General features: G+C 34.2%; 1 protein-coding gene across 4 annotated transcripts in view; it reads right to left on the reverse strand.

Annotated features, from left to right (window-relative positions):
• Positions 1-23,579, reverse strand: part of LOC106875029 (jumonji domain-containing protein 1C) — a 354,655-nt gene that overhangs the window by 288,426 nt on the left and 42,650 nt on the right. For all 4 annotated transcript variants that reach the window (XM_089362407.1, XM_089362406.1, XM_089362405.1 and 1 more), the window contains exon 2: positions 21,253-21,405. In XM_089362407.1, coding sequence (XP_089218533.1) covers positions 21,253-21,405 — 153 coding nt within the window. The remainder of the gene's footprint in view (positions 1-21,252; positions 21,406-23,579) is intronic.

Here is a 23,579-nt window from a genome sequence, read left to right on the forward strand (position 1 = left end):
TAGAATATATGGCCTGGATATGACTGGTTTAAATGCTAAATGGTTATATGTATTATTTATCATTCCTGCTCCCTTTGTGTGCATGTGGGGAGAGTGAGCAAGTCATTCACACACACGTACATACAACGCGTGCACACACACACATGCACATACAACACGTGCAAACACACACACACACACACACAAATGCACATACAGAGTTTTTTTTTTCAGTCACAGGAGATTGAGGCAGCACTTGAACATTAATCAAAATAAACAAGTGGAAAATGGAACCAATGAAAAAATGAGACATAGCCTCTGTATTTGCCTTTTAGGGCTCGAAAATCATTTAAGATCTCACACCAGGAAAGAGCAATTATAGGTGCAAGAAGAGGTCAAGCTCTGCAACAGGCAAACAGTCACTATATATAGAGAGAGATATATATAAATAAGGATAAGATCGATATTTAAAATATTGATCTTATCAAGTGGCCAGCATGGGAATAAAAACCATCAAAGGTAATAATTATTTAAAATTATAATACAGGGTATCTAAGAGATACCACCACGCTGAAAAATAGCAGTCAAATTCTGACTCTAAAACCACAATAAATGTCCACATAGTACAAGGAGCGAAGACGAAGACAAAATAAACCAGTAAAAATAACAAAGATATCTTTGTTATTTTTACTGGTTTATTTTGTCTTCGTCTTCGCTCCTTGTACTATGTGGACATTTATTGTGGTTTTAGAGTCAGAATTTGACTGCTATTTTTCAGCATGGCGGTATCTCTTAGATACCCTGTATTATAATTTTAAATAATTATATAGATATATATGTAATTTTGCATACTGAAATTAATGATACTATATGATGAAGGTTATGAAATGGCTGCAATCATATGGAAGTCAAATGGGGGAAAAATCCATATTCACCTCTCGTACAGCCTGACTTTATGGCTTATATATATAGAGAGACAGACAGACAGACAGAGTGGTGGGATGGACAAAATAATGGCAATGAGACTTATCTAGTTATGTTTTCTATTGGCAATATGACAAGTTCAAAACTTCTCATCTGTATATATGAGTTCATATGTATTATGTTTGCCTTGCACTTCATGGTATAGAGTGTGTTTTTTTTTCTCAAATATTTTTTTTTTGTATATTATTTATATTTAAATAAGTTAAAATACATGGCCTATGTGATTTCCAAAGAGGGCAAATTGCTAGGTTGTGGATGGCTGGAGCTTCAGTAACTTCAGTGCCATTTAATCTGGCCATATCCAGCTCAAAAATTCTACTTGTTTTATATTAAAACTGACTAGATACAACCTCTCACACCAACCCAGCAATGTCATTCTAAAAATATACAAACACACCATTGAAATCTTGAAGCTACAAGATAATGCATGATTAATTCAAAACAATGTGAATAAATAAGCAATACATCTGTCAAAGAAATCTGAATGCTAAAGGCTTTAAAAATCATGTTGGCACCCCAAAACCAAAGTAAAACCACCTCTGGCAAGCATAATTCTGGATGGGAAGCTAAGCTCATAGGAAGCTAAGCTCATGGAGCTTACTGCAGAACCACTGTGTCTAAAAGCCATCAAACTATGGTAACAAAAGCGACAGCAAAGCTAAACCATGACCATGTCAGTTTTACGTCAACCAAAACTATTCATCACAAGCTTCATAAAACTGGATACCATAGGTGGTATCCTGCCCACCATCAACTGGTAAGCAGAGAAAATGTTGTCTAGACTTTCAAAAGTCATCATTTGCTCAATGAAACAATGTCATCTTTTCTGATGAATCATCATTCACCCTTTTCCCCCCACTTTGGGGTGAATTTATGCCTGGAGACAGCCCAAAGAAGCCTTTATCCCTGACTGTTTGGTCCTTTCCATGAAGAATAGAGGTGGTTCTGTGATGATGGAATTCTCTTGGCCCTTTAGTTATTCTACACAGCTGAGTCAACACAATGAATGTCTAAACATTTTGGCTAATCATGTCCATCCTATGGTAAAGCACTGCTCTCTGATGGTACCACAATCTTCCAAAATGATAATGTTCCGATTCACATGGCTAATGTTATTCAAAATTGGTATGAAGAGCCTAAAAGTGAAGGAAACCACTTGGACTGTCCCCAACAACCACTGGATCTCAATATAACTGAACATTTATCATGTATTTTGGAGCAGCAAGTAAGGAGCTGCTTCCCTCAGCCATTGTCACTGAAAGAGCTAAAGCAAGTTTTAATTGAATAATGCCTCAAAATTCCCCTAGGAACTGCTCAAGACCTTTACAAGTTAATCCCTTGTGATTGATGCCAAAGGCGGACAAACTGTATTAAATAATAAAAATTCCATTAGTTTGTCCAATCCCTGTGTGTGTGTGTGTATGCATGCATATGTGCGTGAGGAGACTCTTGGTTTTGGTTAAGGCACCCCATTAAGGGAAGGCTAATTCATATATAAAACCTGTTGTTCTATTGAGCCAGATATTTTGCACTCTGCTTGTCTATGTAGTTTTTGGTATTCCTAGTGAGAGTCGTTGTGGTGTTGTGTAGGCCACACTTATCTTAAAACCCTTGCATAAGCATAGCTGACATGTAGCTATCAACAATAGTGATGCTCATCTAACAATTAGACAACCATCATTATGTATCAGACTAAATTTATTCTACAATGAACAATTAAACTTATGCTGTGTTGTTCTTTCTTATCTATATGACACCTAGCAATATTTTAACTATTTTGATAGCACACAGTATAAGCTCACATGAAGCCAAAAATGTGGTGCAGTTTTCATTCCTAGATGATAATGTCTCACTTCACTCACAACACTCACACTATTAGGAAAAATATGAACAACACAGCATTCCATTTCATTTCTCATAAAAATTTGAAGGTATTGTGTTTTAGCATAGGAATTCAATGTTATTACTATAATTAAAATAGCATTCCATCCATAAAATATGATTGAAGATTATTTTAATTATAATTATTTAGAATCATTATCTATGGTAACTATTATTATTGTGGGTTTGTCATAAAAGCTTTGAAGTCATCGTCATCATTTTAACATCCACTTTTCTATGCCCACATAAAATTGGATGGAATTTGTTGAGGCAGATTTTTTTTTATAGCTGTATGCTCTTCCTGTTGATAGCACCTTCACCTGGTTTCAAGTAGGGTGTTTCCTCATGATGAGACAAGATTCCATGGAAGACTGGAAACAGAAGACACTGCTTGCATGATGGTAACACTCATTTACAACTATCACATAAAGTCAAGGTAAGAAGATAGTAACACACACATACATATACAACAGGCTCCTTTCAGTTTCTGTCTACCAAATCAACTCTCAGGGCTATAGCAGAGGACACTTGCCCAAGGTTCCACCCAGTGGGACTGAACCCAAAACCACGTGGTTAGGAAGCAAACTTTTTACTACATGGCCATGTCTGTGCCAAGTAGTAGAAAATATTACCTGCACCAACAGAATGATTTCACAACTCAGTTAAAATTCACCGTTGGAATGGCTTCATTTATGAAAAAAAAAAAAAAAAATGCATAAATTCTACAATCTTATTTCCCTGTGTCTCCGACAACTCAGTGCCTCTTGTTAAAGGATGAAATTATTACAACAATTATCAAATAGAAATTTCATCCTTCATACTTCAGCTGATGTCATGTCATGCTTAAGTTAAGTGTGGGCTGATCTATATGCATTTTTCCTCTACTAACACAGAGAGGACGGTAGCAACTTTGGATTAAGGATGTCTAAAATGTGCAGTTCTTCTATATTAACAGTATACTCTTTACTCTTTTACTTGTTTCAGTCATTTGACTGTGGCCATGCTGGAGCACTGCCTTTAGTCAAGCAAACCGACCCCAGGACTTATTCTTTGGAAGCCTAGTACTTATTCTATCGGTCTCTTTTGCCGAACTGCTAAGTTACGGGGACGTAAACACACCAGCATCGGTTGTCAAGCGATGTTGGGGGGGGGGGGAAGAAACACAGACACACAAACATATACACACACATACATATATATATATACACATATATACGACAGGCTTCTTTCAGTTTCTGTCTACCAAATCCACTCACAAGGCTTTGGTCGGCCCGAGGCTATAGTAGAAGACACTTGCCCAAGGTGCCATGCAGTGAGACTGAACCCAGAACCATGTGATTCGTAAGCAAGCTACTTACCACACAGCCACTCCTGCACCTAGTATGGAGAAGAATCTGTGGGATGTTAGCATAAATAAGATGCTATGTATTCAAACAATGTTTCGCTTACAGCTTAGATATCTTTCATACAGCTAACCACTTAACAACTAAGTAGACAAGCCAATGAGGAAGCCTGATCTGCTTGAAATAGCATCCATTTCTCACTGTCTTAAAAAGAAAGGAAGGATGCACAAGATAAGGTTGTCTGAGATATACATGTTAGTCACTTTGGTTATAAATCTGCTCAGTCAAAGCTGACTTGGAATTAAGCAACAGTAACAAAATAGGAGAGGAATTTCTCTTGTCAGATAAACTGTCACTCGTGACAATAAGATTGTTATACTTAACAACTTAATCTCATAGCCATTGCACTACAACAGGTATTGAGAAAATTGACTTGTATTTATTGTATTAAAAAAACCGCAGAAAACTTACTTGCACATGTGCATGGGAAGTTGTTCTTTTTTTAAAAAACAAATACCAAATCAAAATTAAATTTTTCATTAACTCTTTGACTTTTTCACCTGTACAGGTGAAGAATGTGTTGTTAAGAAGTGTATTTTGCAACCACATGGTTTCAAGTGCAGTTTCACTGCACAGCAACTTGGGCAAGTGTACTTCTACTATAGCCCTGGGCTGACCAATGCCTTGTGAGAGAATTTGGTAAACAGAAACTGTGTGGAAGCCCATCATACATACATATATATATATATATATAAAGGTTATGAAGGGTATTGGAGTCAACCAAACCCTAAAGATACAGGTAATACCAAGTAAGTGCTGTATACCGACTAGTTTCTCCTCTTATAGATGTAATAATCCATTCTTCTACTATTACCATCTCTGATGAAGGGATACATTGGATTTTCCCTGAAACAGCTGTAAGACTTTATCCATAAAATATAATTCTAACTTTGCCATTGGTCACTTTATCCTTTTCTTTCTTTATACATATATGTGTATGTATATATATATATATATATATATATATATATATATATATATATATATATATATATATATATATATATCTGTGTGTGTGTATGTGTGTGTGTCTCCACATTGTTTGACAACTGGTGTTGGTTAATTTATATCCCTGTAACTTAGGAGTTCAGCAAAAAAAGACGAGATAGAATAAATACCAGACTTTGAAAAACTAAGTACTGGAGTTGTTTCTTTGACTAAAATCCTTCAAGGCAATGCTCCAACATGAATTATACATCTCTTAGTTTTTGATATTGTTAGTGGTTCTATTTCTAGCATAAACTCAGATATTAAACAGATAGACCATCTAAACCTGGATTCAAAATAGCTGCCAATATTCAAAATTCACTGAATGTTTCAAGGAGCCACAATAAAAAGTAAAAATTTTTAATACTGAACAGAGATTAGAAAATAAAAATTTCACTTAATTAAACATTACAAAAAAAAAAAAAAAAACTTTTCCACACATAATGCAAAAATTTGAATACATATTGTGTGTGCATGCTCACAAATGCAAACATGCACAAACACAAATATTGCATATTCACAAAAAAAGATAGAGAATAAGGTAACACAGAAAGGTGAGACTATTTCAAAGGGAATCCAATCTTATTAGAGTGACACATGCACACACACACACACAGCAAACAAAGATGGATCAATATATAAAATAGATAGAAATGTATTCATATATATGTGTGTGTGTGTGTGTTCATGTATATTAGAGAGAGAGGGTAAAGAACATTGTAACTAGATACTGAAGAATGCAAGTTCCTCTTTGATTGACTTGAGAAAATCAGGTGAGAAATCTATAAGTCTTAGAATGGAAAGACTGAGTGTAACAATATACAATAAGACAGAAGGATGCTAAGGCTTGTAATATTTGAATAAGATCTGTGAAATGTTGGCTTTGACACACATGCACGCACTCACACCTGCACACAAATGGAAAACCTTTCAATCACAACTCCCAAAAGCAATTTACTCTCGCATCCTCCTAATGCAAATCTTCTTTCAGGAAACTTGATAATGCTAAGGCCACCAGAGATGAAGAAATTAATTGAGCAGCACTTTCTTTCCCTCCTCACATTCATGTACACCTCTAGCATACATTGTTCCATGTCAAAAATATCAAATTATTTATTTATATTATGTAGCTTTATCAATGAATTAAGAGATTTAACCCCCCCCCCCCCGCCAAAAAAAGTTAGGGTTTATACAAATAAGGGTTATAAAAACCAGAGTACCTTTTCATCCAAAGATATCTCATTAAATCAAAAAAAAAAAAAAAGTAAGAATATGTAATAAAATTTTGGCACCTAGTGAAGCATAAAATAAGGTAAATCTGCCAATTTCTCTCGAATGTAATTATCATCTTGCCTTTCAATACTTCACATACTCCAAGAATGATATTATTGCACATATTATTTCATATATTATATTTTAAGCTGAAAATCAATATTAAACATTTTAATCTGATAAAGTTTAGTTATTACTGCACCTGATCAGTATACAAATACTCAAATAGCCACTTAGTTACTAATCTACTCCACTGTTCACCGATTTGAACAATCATTAGTATTAACTTCATGCATCCTTATTATTTTCATTGATTTTGTATTTATTTACTATCCTAGCGGGGGTTGAATAAGTATGTATGTATGTAGTATAACATTATTCTTCTCTGTTACAGCCTTATATCATCTCGTTAGAAAAAGCTTCATTTTTCTGAGATCCAATGGAGCTACTCTTTCACCAGGTCTTTTTTATTTTTATCTGTCTCTATGTGTGTAGCATATTTTAAGCCAGGACAGATTACCTTCTTTCATTCTATGATCCTACAAATAAAGTCATCTATCTTTAATACTTGTGTATATTAAAAGCCAACACCTTTAATATGTAGCAGTCTTTCCATCAGATCATATCATCTCTGCCTACCTTTCAAGTCTTGATTATTACTCCTATATCAATTCTAGCTTACCTGGAGATAAATAACAGAAATGAACAGTGAAAGTGGTTGATAATATGCAGCCGTTACTCCTACTGGATACCAGCTCTACTATACACAGCATCAGCATGATATTCGCCATTTCTGCTAATGCAGTAGTAGTAGTGTTTTAAGTTCTGCTATTTTGCTTATTGGTTTTGGCTGAGATTTTACATCTGGATAGCTTCCTATTGCCAACATTGTGCATCCACCAATAACATAACAGAAGAACAGTTTTAGTATTCGAAACTAATAAACTGTAAATAATTTTGTTTTTAATTACATGCTAATTAGAATTCTGTTCAGCGATGGTTTGCTTTGACCTAAGCCTCCAACTAACATTGTAGTAGAGCGTTTTATATTTATAATCTTCAGAGATTTCAAATGCACAATATTTATAATCAAAATCTTTAATATTTAGTTTAAAAGAGCAGTGAGTTGCATAGATCATCAGTCCAGATGTATTACAACATTCAATTTCATCCTTTGCAATCTAATTTCAATCCTCATCTGGCTAACTTTGCCTTTATTAAATTATCAGTAATGTAGTGAGTGGGACAGATTTAATCAGCTGCATTTTTCCCATACAAAAGTTAGTACTGTGTCTAGCTAAAATAAATCAATATTTAGTTTAGGTAAAGTGGAGAGTGGCAGAAATAGTACAGTGCCAGATTAAATGACTTGAAGTATATTTAGTTGTGTGTTTTATGTTTCCAATTCAAACTTCTCCAAGTGTTTATAAAATACACACCAGATATATACTTTGATCAATTAAATTGACTACACCACAATATGAATATCAAGCCTGCAGAAGATAGGGGTAAAAACTCAAAGATACGCAGACATGGCTGTGTGATAAAAAGTTTGCTTCTCAACCACATGGTTCCAGGTTCAGTCCCAATGTGTGACAACATTGGGCAAGTGTCTTCTATTATAGCCACAGCCTGACCAAAGCCTTGAGAATGGATTTGGTAGATGGAATCTGAAAGAAGCCCATTGTGTGTGTGTGTGTGTGTGTGTGTGTGCGCATGCGTGTGTTTCTGTGTGTGTTTACATCCCCATAACTTAGCAGTTCAGCAAAAGAGACCGATAGAACAAGTGCCAGGTTTAATAAAATATAAGTACTGCGGGTAATTCATTTGACTAAAAATTCTTCAAGGTGGTGCCCCAGCATAGCCGTAGTCCAATGACTGAAACAAGTGAAAGATAAATTTGAAGGTTCTCAGCTGAAAACTCGAATTTAACTTTTGTATTTATGGGGTTGAAGTACAGAACATTCTAAGTACACAGCACTATACATGGAGACAGTTATTTAGAGTCCAGGACAGTTTGTACTGACTATGAAGGGCCATTGAGAACTTATCTCAATTGCTTGTAGGAGGCAGAACTCATTTGAAAAGGAAAATACCTACTTCCTCTCTTCACTCACACTGTTTTCATACTGTGCTCGTATATCTTGTATCTTACAGATATTCATAACTCACATTTTTTTCTCCTTGATATCAAGTACATAGTGAACTCTTGACATTAAACAAGAATCTCCTGAATTATTCTTTGTGTTAGCTCCACAATTTAAGAACGCTATAGTATTATTCATGCCACTTCATTTATTACATTTAATGTTTTGTCTTCCTTTTCTGTCCTGCTGTGGGATCTAGTACATTATATTTCATATTTTATTCAGAATTTATTGCTTCAACCCCAATCATTTTCTTTTTTCTTAGAGAGCTTGCCTTATGTAAAGGCATCTAGCTCAAGTACAGTTGTTTTGTGTCAGGGTACTAGAGGGAATGATGAATACCAGTTCATTAAACTATTGGTGGAGAAAGCATGAAATATATTTTGTGAATATATATTTGTATATATTCACACTATAGTTACACTTATGGTTATCATATAAAAATATTTAAGGAATAATTGATGTGTTTTAAAGGTTTAGAAGCAAAACTGGCTAACTAGATATTTTAGACTATAAATTCAGATGCCTAGAATTCAAATTCACTGCAAGGGTTTTGTTGTATTTTAGAGAAATTCATTTTATTCTGTGCCTCACTTCACCTGCGTGTTAGGAAAAGGTATATATGGATGTTATCGCAATTAAGCAGAATTCTATTGCAATGGAGAGTAGTAGAATACCAGATTACCATAACTAGTCCTTGAGGCTAGCGGATTAATTTACATACATGATTTAAAAGATAAAATAAAAACAAATACCACTGATTGATATTGGTTTATAAATTAAAATAATGTTCTTTTCCATCATTGTTATATAATCCTGTTATTTTACTCATCTATTTTTCAGCAACCTTCTTTGAATTCTCATGATTTAGAAGCCTTTTTTGTTAAGAGAAATAATTCCGATACCCATTATTTCTATACCTGTAATCTATTTATGAGTAAAAGCACCCTATGATCAAAGCCTGAATGGTGTTAAAGCTGATATTAACTTGAAACACTACAGGAAATGATAGTATTTAGGTCAAGAGTAACCTACATACAATGTTCTTCCTTCATTTGAACAAAGGAAAAAAATATTAAACACGTCTTTCAATAGGCGCAGGTATGGCTGTGTGGTTAAGAAATTTGTATCCCGACTACATAAATTCAGGTTCAATTCTAATGAGTGGTTCTGAGCTGACCAAAGCCTTGTGAGTAGAATCGGTAGATGGAAACTGAAAGAAGCTTATCATATATATATGTGTATGTATATGAGGTAGTGTGTATGTTTGTGTCTCCTTCACTTAACTACACATGATTGTTGTAAATGAACGTCATTTATTCACAGCAAACATGTGATCTCAAGACAAGGGGAAATATTAACTTACTCAGAAGCAGGTAAGGGTTGACATAAGGAAGAGCATCCAGCCGTAGAAAATCTGCCTCAGTAAATTCCATCTGACCCATGCAAGCATTGAAAAGTAGACATTAAAATAATGATGATGGACCATTTCTATGCCTAATACTTTTGTTGCATGGAATGATTTTTCAGCATTAAACAATATGCAAAAACTGTTTCTAATCAAAATATCTTGAATATTGTGTATTTAAATGATGTTATAACAATATTCCAATATTTGATTTAACAATATTACGGCTGCCACTTTGCTTATCTTTAAATAAGTAGGCACATTGCCCCAACTTTCATTTTAGCCCTTCAGCATTCAGATTACTTCGTCAAATGCAATGCTTATTTATTTACATAGTTTTGAATTGATCATGCATATCTCATAGCTTTGAGAGTTTGATGATGTTAATTTGTAAAATGATGTTGTAGAGTAGGTTTGAGAGGCTAGGTCTAGCTAGTTTTGATATTTACAGGTTATAATATTGTTTCCCTTGTACAGGTTTAATAACCAAGTTCCATCTTTTTTGGATAGAATAGACAAAAGTAAAATACATGTGAGTATAGATATTTAGTCATGTTAGGAGGCGCAATGGCCCAGTGGTTAGGGCAGCGGACTCGCGGTCATAGGATCGCGGTTTCGATTCCCAGACCGGGTGTTGTGAGTGTTTATTGAGCGAAAACACCTAAAGCTCCACGAGGCTCCGGCAGGGGGTGGTGGCGAACCCTGCTGTACTCTTCCACCACAACTTTCTCTCACTCTTACTTCCTGTTTCTGTTGTGCCTGTAATTCAAAGGGTCAGCCTTGTCACACTGTGTCACGCTGAATATCCCCGAGAACTACGTTAACGGTACACGTGTCTGTGGAGTGCTCAGCCACTTGCACGTTAATTTCACGAGCAGGATGTTCCGTTGATCGGATCAACTGGAACACTCGACGTTGTAAGCGACAGAGTGCCAACAACAATTTAGTGATGTGGGTATAGATATTTAGTCAAAGATAACTGCCGAAAGAAAAACAACTGTCAAACGTACATTTGTCTATAGAGGAAAGAATCCAGACAGTTAAATACTTTATTCACAAATTTCCGTACCAACTTAAAAGATGTTCTGAGCACAAAGATATAAAAAACAAAAGTGTTATTTAAAAGGAAAAAGACAACTTGTGGTTTAGATTAAATGGTCTTTATAAATAATAATATGTGCTATTGTGTTCCTTGAACATACTTAGCTACTTGATGACCAAAATTATAGGTAAATCCACTTTCAAGGAAAATAAATTCGCCTGGTTATCGTTGCTTTGTACTTATTTAAACACAAAAGACAGCTTACTCTTCAATAATACTACTTCCTTTGTATAGCAAATACACAATATACCGACCAACTAATGAAAAGCCATACCATATTGGTTATGTCTGGAGATTTTATATCCAACCAAGTTAACATTACAAAGAGCATTCAGCTGTAAAATATCCGTTTCAACAATTCTGAATTCATAAAAGCATTCAACTAATATCGGTCTGGAAACTGAATGTAAAGACATTAATATATAATGCTGATTTCTTCATTAGGCATGAAGTTCTTAAGCTTCCAAGGCTTTGCTGAATTGTAGAATATTATATTTTTCTGTTTCCCTTTTTTTCTTTTTTGAGTTGGAGTACTTGGGCTCAACATGAGGCCACAAAATTAAAGAGAGAGATGAGATGAAATGACAACTATGTATTTTACTAAGTTTCATTGATAATTTATGTGAAATGAAATCAAAACCAGACTGCATTAGCATCTCACTAGGGTGCTTACTTATACAGTCGTCATCACTACAAACTGTTTAATATTAATATTGTTCAATTGTTTTGCAATAAAACTGAAATCTAAAAAATAGGACAACATCAACATGCAGCAAGAATTTAAAGCTTGAAATCCACCTCGAGAATTTAGATATAATGCATTACAAATTCATGGTAACTTGAATGTGGGGTTTAAAGTTGAATAAACTTCCAGTACTTGACTAGTACTTATCTCAATACAGCTGGAAATGTCAAATTTTAGAGCAAAGATGGAATTTTGTTTCCATAGGGAAGGAGCATAGTCAATTAACTCAACTTCATTATATTACTGATAATTATTTTATTTATTCCAAAGATTGACAGTGTTAAAATCTCGGAACAAGGAACATATTCACTGACTTGATCAAGTAGGTGGTAAAATCCTTTGAGTAATGACAACACTTATAAATCAGAACAGAAGTATAAATAAAATAAGCAGCAAAACATAGCAATACTCTGAGACATGACTGTACATACTGCTAAAGGAATTAAAGTAACCATACTGATGTAAATGCCAAAGACAAATGTAAAGTATGTAGTGCAGGTTATATGACCACTGTAAGTAGCAGTAGTAGTGGAATAAATGAGGGATTTGCTGGCTTATAGTACCATTCACTGACGAAAATGTTATCCAATGAGTGTTCAGTTTCCTATCCAGAACGATATCTCTCATTTACTTCATGCCACAAATGATGAAATAAATACTGGCGGTTCAGAAAAGGATTAGCTTTTAGCAAAACCCAGAGTCAGTTTTGCATATTCATAGGGAATGAGTAGATATAATCAATTGATTCAACCTAATTATATTACTGATACTAATTTGATCAATCCTGAAGGCTCATACTGAAGTGAATACCATAAAGCAATTCACTAAAGCCTTAATGATTATGAAAATATTTTGTTCCCAAAAGGAAGAAAGTCAGGTGACCCAGACAGGATTTGAACTGCCATCCATAGCTCATTTATAGGGAAAGAATATAGTCAATTGAAATGATTCTAGTAGATGACTGGTACTTATCAATCCCAGAAAGATGAAAGGTAAAATCGATCTCAATTAATAATAATATCAACATAGATATACTTATGTTTCAACATTATAATTTGTAGTTTGTTCATATTATAATATATAAAAATAGATTCAGAATAGTGGCATGGACAATATCTCAATGAAACATATTTCCGATTTTAACCTCAAGTGGTTTTATCTGATTTCAAATTAACATATGTACACTGACTAAAGCCGTTAAAAGCAAACAATGAGCAAAACAGAACTGTTAGTAAAGCCAGTGGATCATCACAAATATAAAACTAGCTTATACCATCAGCAAATTACAACTTGCCTTGTGTCCCAAAGCTGTTATCATTTCCTTTTGACAACATTTTGTTATGAATGTTTGTGACAGTAATTACATTAATTTATTTAAATTAAGAATGTTGAATTTATTTATTATTTTTTCTACCATATTTTTTTTTTTACAGTTTTATATCCATTTTGTTTGTGCAGACATTTTTGAGATTGTTTCTACTGAAGGAATTTTCTTCTTTTTTCAGTTGAGTGCCTTTTCTTTCACTAACTACAGAAGCAAAATTTAGGATTAGGACCTGTTGTCATTTAGGAAAACTTGGCAAGTAATATCTTGCTTATGGACACTATACAATGACTTTTAGTAAGGTTTGAATGAAACAAATTCCACTTTAAAGGATTCTTGGTTTTTAAACAAAGAACATGATATCAATGTTATTTACTCATTTGCCGTGGAGGTGCAATGGCCCAGTGGTTAGGGCAGCGGACTCGCGGTCATAGGATCGCGGTTTCGATTCCCAGACCGGGCGTTGTGAGTGTTTATTGAGTGAAAACACCTAAAGCTCTACAAGGCTCCGGGATGGTGGCAAACCCTGCTGTACTCTTCCACCACAACTTTCTCTCACTCTTACTTCCTGTTTCTGTTGTGCCTGTAATTCAAAGGGTCAGCTTTGTCACAATGTGTCACGCTGAATATCCCCGAGAACTATGTTAATGGTACAGGTGTCTGTGGAGTGCTCAGCCACTTGCACGTTAACTTCACAAGCAGGCTGTTCCGTTGATCGGATCAACTGGAACCCTCGACGTCGTAAGCGACGGAGTGCCAACAACTCATTTGCCAATACTTGCCACTTAAAAAAGAAAATTAAATCAGAAAATTCTAATTTACATTAAAGTGTAAATTTTTACTTATTTAAAATCATAAATCACATGCCATGGAATTTTAGCAAACAAATTATTTCCTATGTTAGGAAGATTTTTCTGATTGGCTAATATGAATTCTTATTCTAAATTGCTTCTACTGTCAGGGTACATAAGTCTCTATAGTAAACAGGTCCAATAATATATCTGAATTGAAAATGAAAATAAACCCCTCCATGTACACACATACTTGTTTCAATTACGAACTGTGAGAAATGTGCAAGCCAAAATAAGGATTTTCCAACACATTCAAATAAAATTGAAAGAACTTCCGGAGTTTTGAAGCAATTTGCTCTATTTTTGTTCATCAAACTTTACTTGAAGTCAATTTAATTTAATTCAATCCAGCAAAGTATTGAGGTTAGATCTTTTTGGCAATAGTGATTAACTTCAAGAGAATTTATCAGCTTCTAACCATTTATATCACCTGGAAACAGTTCAAATTCAGAGCCAGTTACATTGATGTCAGAAACTAGTAGCAACATCTATGGAATAAAATCTAAGAAAATAATGACACTACTTTGGTCCAATGTACTTTTAAGACATTCCTTTTTGCACCAAAAACAGGAAATTAGCTATGGAACTATATTTCTAATTTTTACCTATATTTGTCTGGTTGAGAATATTCTTCAGTATCATTTTGTAAAAGCACTAGTCAAATACGGGTTGTACATATTAATTTTAAGTTAGTTATCAAATATAGCCTTTAGTTTAACTATTGTAGGAAAAATGTCCAGACTCACTTTAACATATTACAAATTGGAGTATTTTATAAATAAAAAAAAACAGTAGAGAATTAATTTACAAGATATATGTATACACAAGACAGCAAAGGTGGGCACCATTAATCGAAAAGTTAACTTTGTTAACCAAAAAGTTAACTCTGATAACTGTTAATCAGTTACTTATTTCCTAATGTAACAGAAATTATCAATAAACTGTTAACATTAATTTTTATTATGGAAAAAAACCCAAAAAAGAAAACAGTTTTTGCACTAAAACCACCTAAAAACACCTTTAAAAAGTGCCAAAACTATAAAATCTGTTAACATCAATCGAATAGAAGTTAACTCAAGTTGACTTCAGTTAACAGAAGTTAAATGTAACAAAAGGTAATAAGTTCAATAATGATTTTTAGAGTTAACTTAAAAGTTAAACTGTTAATGAAAGTGTTAACTTTGTTAATTAACGATTAACAGTTTGGTGCCCAGGTTTGCAAGACAGTTATGAAATGGAAAGAAGTTCAAGGTTTACTGATTAGCGAACTAAATCAGTAAAAGAATGCCATGGATAAATTTTAAGCTCATTAGTTTTTCAATTTAGTAGACAAACTATTCAACCAAATTGTGATTGAAGGTGGGAGAAATACTTGTAAATAAGATATTTACATAGTAATCTATGAAGTAGAGCATGTCACAATATAAATGTTCCATTCTTGAGTTGTTTGTAACAACTATAATCAGGTTTTGCTTAAGCAAGCTTGTCAGTAGTCAGCAGATTACGTAACAAAAACAGAAATTGTATACAGACTGAGACATCTCAAATGCATAATCCAAATCTTTACCATAGATCTGAATATAAAGTTAAAGGTACTTAACTTAGGCGCAGAAGTGGCTGTGTGGTAAGTAGCTTGCTTACTAACCACATGGTTCCAGGTTCAGTCCCACTGCGTGGTACCTTGGGCAAGTGTCTTCTACTATAGCCTCGAGCCAACTAAAGCCTTGCGAGTGGATTTGGTAGACGGAAACTGAAAGAAGCCCATCGTATATATGTATATATGTATGTGTGTCTGTGTTTGTCCCTCCACCATCGCTTGACAACCGATGCTGGTTTGTTTACGTCCCCGTAACTTAGCAGTTCGGCAAAAAGAGACCGATAGAATAAGTACTAGGCTTACAAAGAATAAGTTCTGGGGTCGATTTTGTCGACTAAAGGCGGTGCTCCAGCATGGCCACAGTCAAATGACTAAAACAAGTAAAAGAATAAAAGAGTAAAGAGAGAGGGTACATTCACACTTGTTCAAAAGGAACACTCAGAATTGAAGAAAGAACATGTCTAACTTCACTCTAGGTATGAAAATTTTGTAGAAAACTTTAAAAATATGCTTTTACATGGTCCAACTGTCTACTATTCGTAAACTGCACATTACAAATGAATCTGAAAATGTTTCAATTATTTGCTGTTTAGAAAGAAAATTAAAGTTTTATTCTCATAAACAGGCCAAATGAATATTTGTTCAACAGGCATGGAAAATATTATTCAATTCAGTTGATCAACAAAAAAAATATTGCAACACACAAGTAAGATAGGCTCATAAAGATTACAATGATATCAAAGATAAAATAGAAGAGAGATAAGATTTCTTAGCTCTCACAAAAGACAATACAAAGATTTGCTGAAAAGAATTAGTACACACTTCTTCCAATTCTACAAAAAACTTCTGAAGATTTAGTCTAAATAAATTGATAGGCAGTTTGCTTCAGCAGTATAAATCAAAGAATAAGGTAGGGGGGCTCCGGAAGGGGTCTCAGGGAATAGCGTCCCTGCCTTCCTGAGTTAGTTTTCCACCACATTTCTTAAAAATTATGGTAGAGACCTTGGTATCGGGACTGCTCATGCCTAGAAACTGAGGTTGGGAGAAAGCAAGAGCATGCACCTTGTAGAAAATCCAGCTCCAAGAAAGTATCATGATAGCAAAGGAGAATGGGCACCAGCCACCCAGCCCAAAGGTTAGGGTGGACTGCACCTGAAAAAGGAGAATGCCCAAAATTAGGTAAGATAGCAAGATGGTGTGAGGGCAGTTGCTATGGCATTGAGGTAGATCTGGCCACCCCTGTTAACGGGGATAAAACCTGGATTTAAAACACTGGATGATGATGACAATGATGATGATGAAGGTACTGAAACACAGAACATAGTATCATTGCAGCTTAAATTTATCATCATTGTTTCATGACCATTTTCCATGCTGCCATGGGTTGGACAGATCATCATGAGCTGAGTCAGTTCTTATTTGGTGTTATTGTCCTCTTAGATAAGTCAGAGAATTATATATACCTCATACATACCAATTTGGCTTGGTTTCTATGGCTGGATGTCCTTCCTAACAATAGCCACTTTACAAATTTTACAAATTTCACTGGATACATTTTATTATGACACCAGCAAGAGAAGTTATCATAGCTTTGGCAAACTAGAATGTTCTCCCAAATTACTTTGTCGCAGCACATTTGCCAACCATCTTACATTGTGTATGCTAACACAGCACCAGCACCAGTGAAGCTACCTTGACCTCTGCAGTACCAAACAGTTCCCACTAATTTAGTCTTTATTCATTTGAGACTGCATGACCAATACATCTTGGTGAATAGAAGAAAGTACACAAAGTAGGGGTATGATGGAAGAAACAGTAACGGAAGGGAGCAACGGGTGAGAGACAGTGGTGGCAGCTAGATGTGTGCTGGTAAGAGAGAATGCAAGTAATAGGTAGCTTAAATTTCAGATATTAAGCAGTAAAAAAAAATCATAGACTTAGAATAAAATAGATGGAAAATGATTAGACATTTTGAATTGAAGTTAAGACAAAAAAGAGAATACCAACTCAACCTGTTACATAATGGGCCACTTAGTGTTTTAAATTATTTTGCTGCCTTTCAGTAACATAATTCTCATTATCATTTTCGTTCTCCTCTAACCATTCATTTCAACATGTAACCATACACACACTACTGCTGCCACTTACACAAGTATACATAAACATATCCAACCCATGCCAGCATGGAACATGGAAGTTAAATGATGACAATGATGATGATAAACACATTTACTTTCAAACATACAAAGTACACTTCCATTCCACACACACTAAATTTGCAAACATATACAAGCATTTAGTTATTAACACAGTATTTATTTACACAAAACTGATTGTGGACACATACACATACATATATCAGATTCACAGACTACACTATATTATTGAAATAAAAATTGTTTTAATAAATTACACAACAGATGGTGGAGGTGTATGGCTTAGTGGTTAGGGTGTTGGGTTCATGATCGTAAGACTGTGGTTTTGATTCCTGGACCAGGTGATGCATTGTGTTCTTGAGGAAAGTATGTGAATGTTTGTATGTGTGATTATTATGTACCTTATTTATATATAAAATACTACAATTAACTGTCATTATTGATGGCACGTGGTCAGCTAGTTTGTATTATAATGTTTACATGCTTAGCATAAAACTAAGTCAAGACAATGTCAGGACATATTTTACTGTTGAGTAGTTTGTTGGGCATGGAAACTAGTGAGAGTTGACAATTGGAATGGCATCCAGCCATAGAATATTGCCTCATCTAACCCATGTCAGCATAGATAAACCAGAGGTAAAACAATGTTTTATATGTATGTATATGTGTGTGTATATGTGCATGTGTGTATTATGCATGAACACTCAAATATGATGCACAAATATACATATGTAATATACATGTGTAGCTGTAACAAGTAGACAAACAACATTAACTTAAAAAAAAAAACAACTGTCTTTTAACACAACTATACATAACAAATTGGAAACAATCTATCCAATACACACACACACACACTGTTTGAACTGAGAAAATCAAGAGCAAAAGAAGATTTAATTGCAGGTTGCAACTCTATCAATCAATCAAATGATACTGAAATGAAATGCAATAAAAAGCCATCTAGTGAATACTATGCCAACTTGGCAGCTATATCAAAGAAGCATTAAAGCTATTCCTAGCAATAGCTGTGATCAGAACGGTTTATGTTTAGAGTACAATGGCTGCATAAATTCAGTGAAACTGTCTCATGTGCAAAGGAACTCCATAGCTTTCAACATTCTTAGCAAAACATTATTAATGATATGGTGCTGAGTGCTGAATCGTTAGAGCTGGGTTAATGTTCTTGAAAAACATATGAATATCACATGAATTTCATTTCTGATCCCTTAAACATCTATGAAGCCTTGCAGCTGGGAAAGAAATCAATGATTCAATGAGCCAAAGGAGCCTTGGTTTGCGCACTCAGTCAGCTGGAAATAATAGCTAAATCTCCCTCATGTCACACCCTACCTGATGACAGATAGTGAATTACCACCTAAAATATAGAATACAGTGAATGATGTAGTTCTAGATATAGAAAAACTGACTGAAGAGAAAAGATGACACAATACTAACAGGAACGCTTATGGTTATAGCTCTGTCTGATCAGAGCTGACCAGAAGCTAAAACAACAACATTAATGTTACAGTGATAAGTATCATATGAGCCAAACTAACTGAATCTATCACCTGATTTCAGGTTGGGGTTCACTGCAGTTCTTTTATAATGCTAACACTTTTGAGAAAGTTATTAATGTAATAAATAGGAGCTTTAATTCCTGATCTATATATATATATATATATATATATATATATATATATATATATATATATATCATCATTTAACATCTGCCTTCCATGGTAGCATGGATATATATATATATATATATATACATATATATATATATATATATACAACTGAATATTTGTACTTGGGTTGTTTTTTTTTTAATCAATAATATATATTGCACAATACAATGAAGTGAAAACAAAATGTTAATTTTCCCATTACTGTAAACTACTCTTTTAGATAATCTGCTTTATAAAGATTAGCAAATATTATTTTAAAATATGGGAAATGTAAAAAATATAAAAAATTTGAAGTTATAAAACAATAAATGCATTATCTTTACTTTTTATGAGCAAAAAGAAAAGAGTATTTTCAAAGATTCATAAAATTATTTACAGTGAATTGTTTGTTAGTAATTAGAGAAAAGGTGATCTAATATTTAATATTTCTATCAATGTTTAATAAGTAAATATTTACGCACAACACTGTGTGTATCAGAAAATCTAAGGTAAATTTGAAGTAGTTAACCTTCAGATTTTTATTGTAGAACTTTAAATAGACATGAATAGACCTTGTCATTCTCTTAAAAAAATAAAAAAATAAAGGAGATTACCCTAACAGGTTTCTCAGTTCAGTGGCCATTCATTAGCCAGGGATGGACTACCTAATTCTTCTACCCATGATGAAACCATAGATCAAATTGCAATTTAAATCAAGTACAAGCTATATAGAGTAACATTTATTTGCCAGCATAAAGTGGCAGTCCTCATTAGGATGGTGTTACTACCTTTTTTTAGCTCCAGGAAAACATCTTTTTCAGCTGGCTATCAACACACAATTGCGTCCTTATACCTCGAACAAGGGAGCTAATGTCCCCACTCAACCTTAAACGGTACCTGCAGACTAATGGTTTCTGGGTTATTTCTCTTAATTGGCACAGAATAACCTTGACTAGAGATGGCAGCACTAGACTTCACTCGGAGTATATAGTTTTAAAGTGACACACAGTCACTGATCTCATAAAGAGAAAAACAATTAGTTTTAAATCTCTGAGCGAGAATTAAGTAGTAACAGTAATACACAGCTAAGTCTATTTGCTAGGACTGCCACTTTACATTGGCAAAAAGACTTTACTCTGCAGTACTGTTACTACTTATTTCTCGCTCAGAGATTTAAAACTAATTGTTTTTCTCCTTATGAGATCAGTCACTGTGTGTCACTTTAATATTATATACCTCGAGGAAGGCCTAGTGCTGTCAGCTTTAGCCAATGGTTATCCTGTGCTGATGAAGAGAAATAACCCAGAAACCATTGGTCCACAGGTACGGTTTAAGGGTGAGTGGGGACATTAACTCCCTTGTTCAATGTTAAGGATGCAGTTGTGTGTCAATAGCCAGCTAAAAAGGTAGTAACACTGTCCTAATCAGGACTGCCACTTTATGTTGGCAAATAGACTTTACTCTGTAGTACTGTTACTACTTATTTCTCATTCGGAGATTTAAAACCAATTGTTTTTCTCCTCAAACTATATATACTTTCATTTATTATCAAAGGGGCAGTATCATTTACAGCAAACTGCTGTAAATTTATCTCAGACTACCATTCTTTTTCCCCACTCAAGTGAATTAAGTACAATAGTACCAAGAAAAGAAAGTGAAAAAAGGATTAAAAAAATTGAGTTTATGACCGAATTACAATGATGCATTAGTTATAAGTATTATGAATAAAATGTGATAACATTAACTTACCAGAGCAGGCCATTTCATCTGAGAGGGTGATCTGTTTGGAAATTCTCTTGGAACTAAAACAACTGAGTACTCCACAAGGAAAATCTGACATATTTCATAGATTTTAATCCATTCTCGTTTGTCCCAACTTATTCCATCAAATTCTACCAGTATCTGAAATTTGTAAAAGTTTTCGAAAATTATTATGATCAACTTTCAAAGACTAGACAATAAAAATGAAATAAAATCTTGAAAATCCTTAATTTATTTCTATTAAAAAGTTATACACACTATGTTGAAAGACATTAAATAAGGTAATTTATATATATTTTGCATCAATTTTTCAAACTTATTTTCTCTGTATAAGTTCCAATAATTTAATTAGTAAACTGGGAATTTTTTAATGCCTTCACATATAACACATGCTCACAGAGACAAACATACAATAGCTTAGAGATGATTCAACAAAGAAGCTTCTATGCAGTTATTTGGCCTGTAAGAAATAGCAGTCACATCTCCCTCACATCACACACTACCATCTTAAATAAAGAAAAAAGTACAGATTGGGCAGTGCAGTTTCCAATATACAAAAAAAAAAACAAGAAAAAACTATGATTAATAACAGGAATGTCTCTGATCATAGATCTGTTCAAACAGCGCACAGTTAGGGCTAAACAACAACATTGTTGGCACTCCGTCGCTTACGACGACGAGGGTTCCAGTTGATCCGATCAACGGAACAGCCTGCTCGTGAAATTAACGTGCAAGTGGCTGAGCACTCCACAGACATGTGTACCCTTAACATAGTTCTCCGGGATATTCAGCGTGACACAGTGTGACAAGGCTGACCCTTTGAAATACAGGCACAACAGAAACAGGAAGTAAGAGTGAGAGAAAGTTGTGGTGAAAGAGTACAGCAGGGTTTGCCACCATCCCCTGTCGGAGCCTCATGGAGCTTTAGGAGTTTTCGCTCAATAAACACTCACAACACCCGGTCTGGGAATTGAAACCGCAATCCTATGACCGCGAGTCCGCTGCCCTAACCACTGGGCCATTGCGCCTTCACAAACAACAACATATAACTTAAACATAAAGAAAATAAATGAGAAGAGTTAATCAGCTATACATTTTTTTGTTAATGGTTTTTAAAATGTGTACATTTTCTATTATAAGTAACAACTTCTATCAAGATCTGGAATAACACCTGTCGTCAAATATACTCTTATTTCTGTTGTGAAACAGGTGAAATGTGTTATATTTACAGTATTGTAGATAGTCGCTTGTTTTGCTCTCCATTCTATTATTAATATATAAACACATCCGGTCAACATCTGCACACAGTATGTATCTATCCAGTCTGAGACACCATTGTTATACTAATGGGGTAGTGCATGTATTTTGCATGGTTGCGTGTGGTCAGGACTATTTAAGGTGACTAATGAACAGGTTTTATGGTGTGTCACTAAGATAATGCTGGTGAATCATGAAACATAATTACAACAGGTGTCTGAAGATTTGAACTAATTGCTGTGGACTTATTTGATTGTCATAAACACGACAAATAGTCATACTAATGAAATAAAGACTAAAAATATTTAGAAATTTGGGATAACATTGTATGCAAGATCAGGCTTCTGATGTTTTCAGAAAAGACTTTCATATGTGTGTGAGAGAGAGAGAGATAGAGAGACAGACAGATAATTTTTTGCAAATACAGAGTATCATTAGTTTTCTTGGATCTTTATTAACAGTCAACAATATTAAAGTTTACAATATTAAATTCTGAAAATTGTACCTAAATGTTGTCTTCATCATCACCTCTAGAGATGGGTACTCCAGACACAGGATTTTGTTACATTACAGATGGGATTATTAAACATTTCTTCTAGTCATACCAACAATTAGAGCACATTTGGCTGTTATCCTCAACAAACTGAACAATCACATTGAATAAGTACATTGTCTCAACTTGCTACAACAGCCAAATTTCCTTCAAATAATACCTTACTGTCTTTGAATAATGTGGTCTTGGGTCCACTATGTTAATGCAAAAGGCAGGATAACCTTTTTTTTTAGGTTTGCTAGATCAGGTTAGTTCTAGGACTAATTAACTTCTACTGATAACACTTTATACAGTAATCTGCCTAAGACAGCCTCTGGTTCTAAGATACAAAATTGCCAATGTTAATGTGTTTGGATGTATTTTAAATCCTTCCACCATAATTCTAAATTAAAACTTTGATTAGGTTGTTTCAAACCCTGACTTAACCATTTAGCAGTCAGATTGCTCTGTCGAGTTTAATGCTTATTTATTCACATCAATTTGAATTAGTCATGTATTTATCTTA

This window comes from Octopus bimaculoides, chromosome 14 (genome assembly GCF_046866305.1).
Source record: "Octopus bimaculoides isolate indiv1 chromosome 14, ASM4686630v1, whole genome shotgun sequence".
NCBI lineage: Eukaryota > Metazoa > Mollusca > Cephalopoda > Octopoda > Octopodidae > Octopus > Octopus bimaculoides.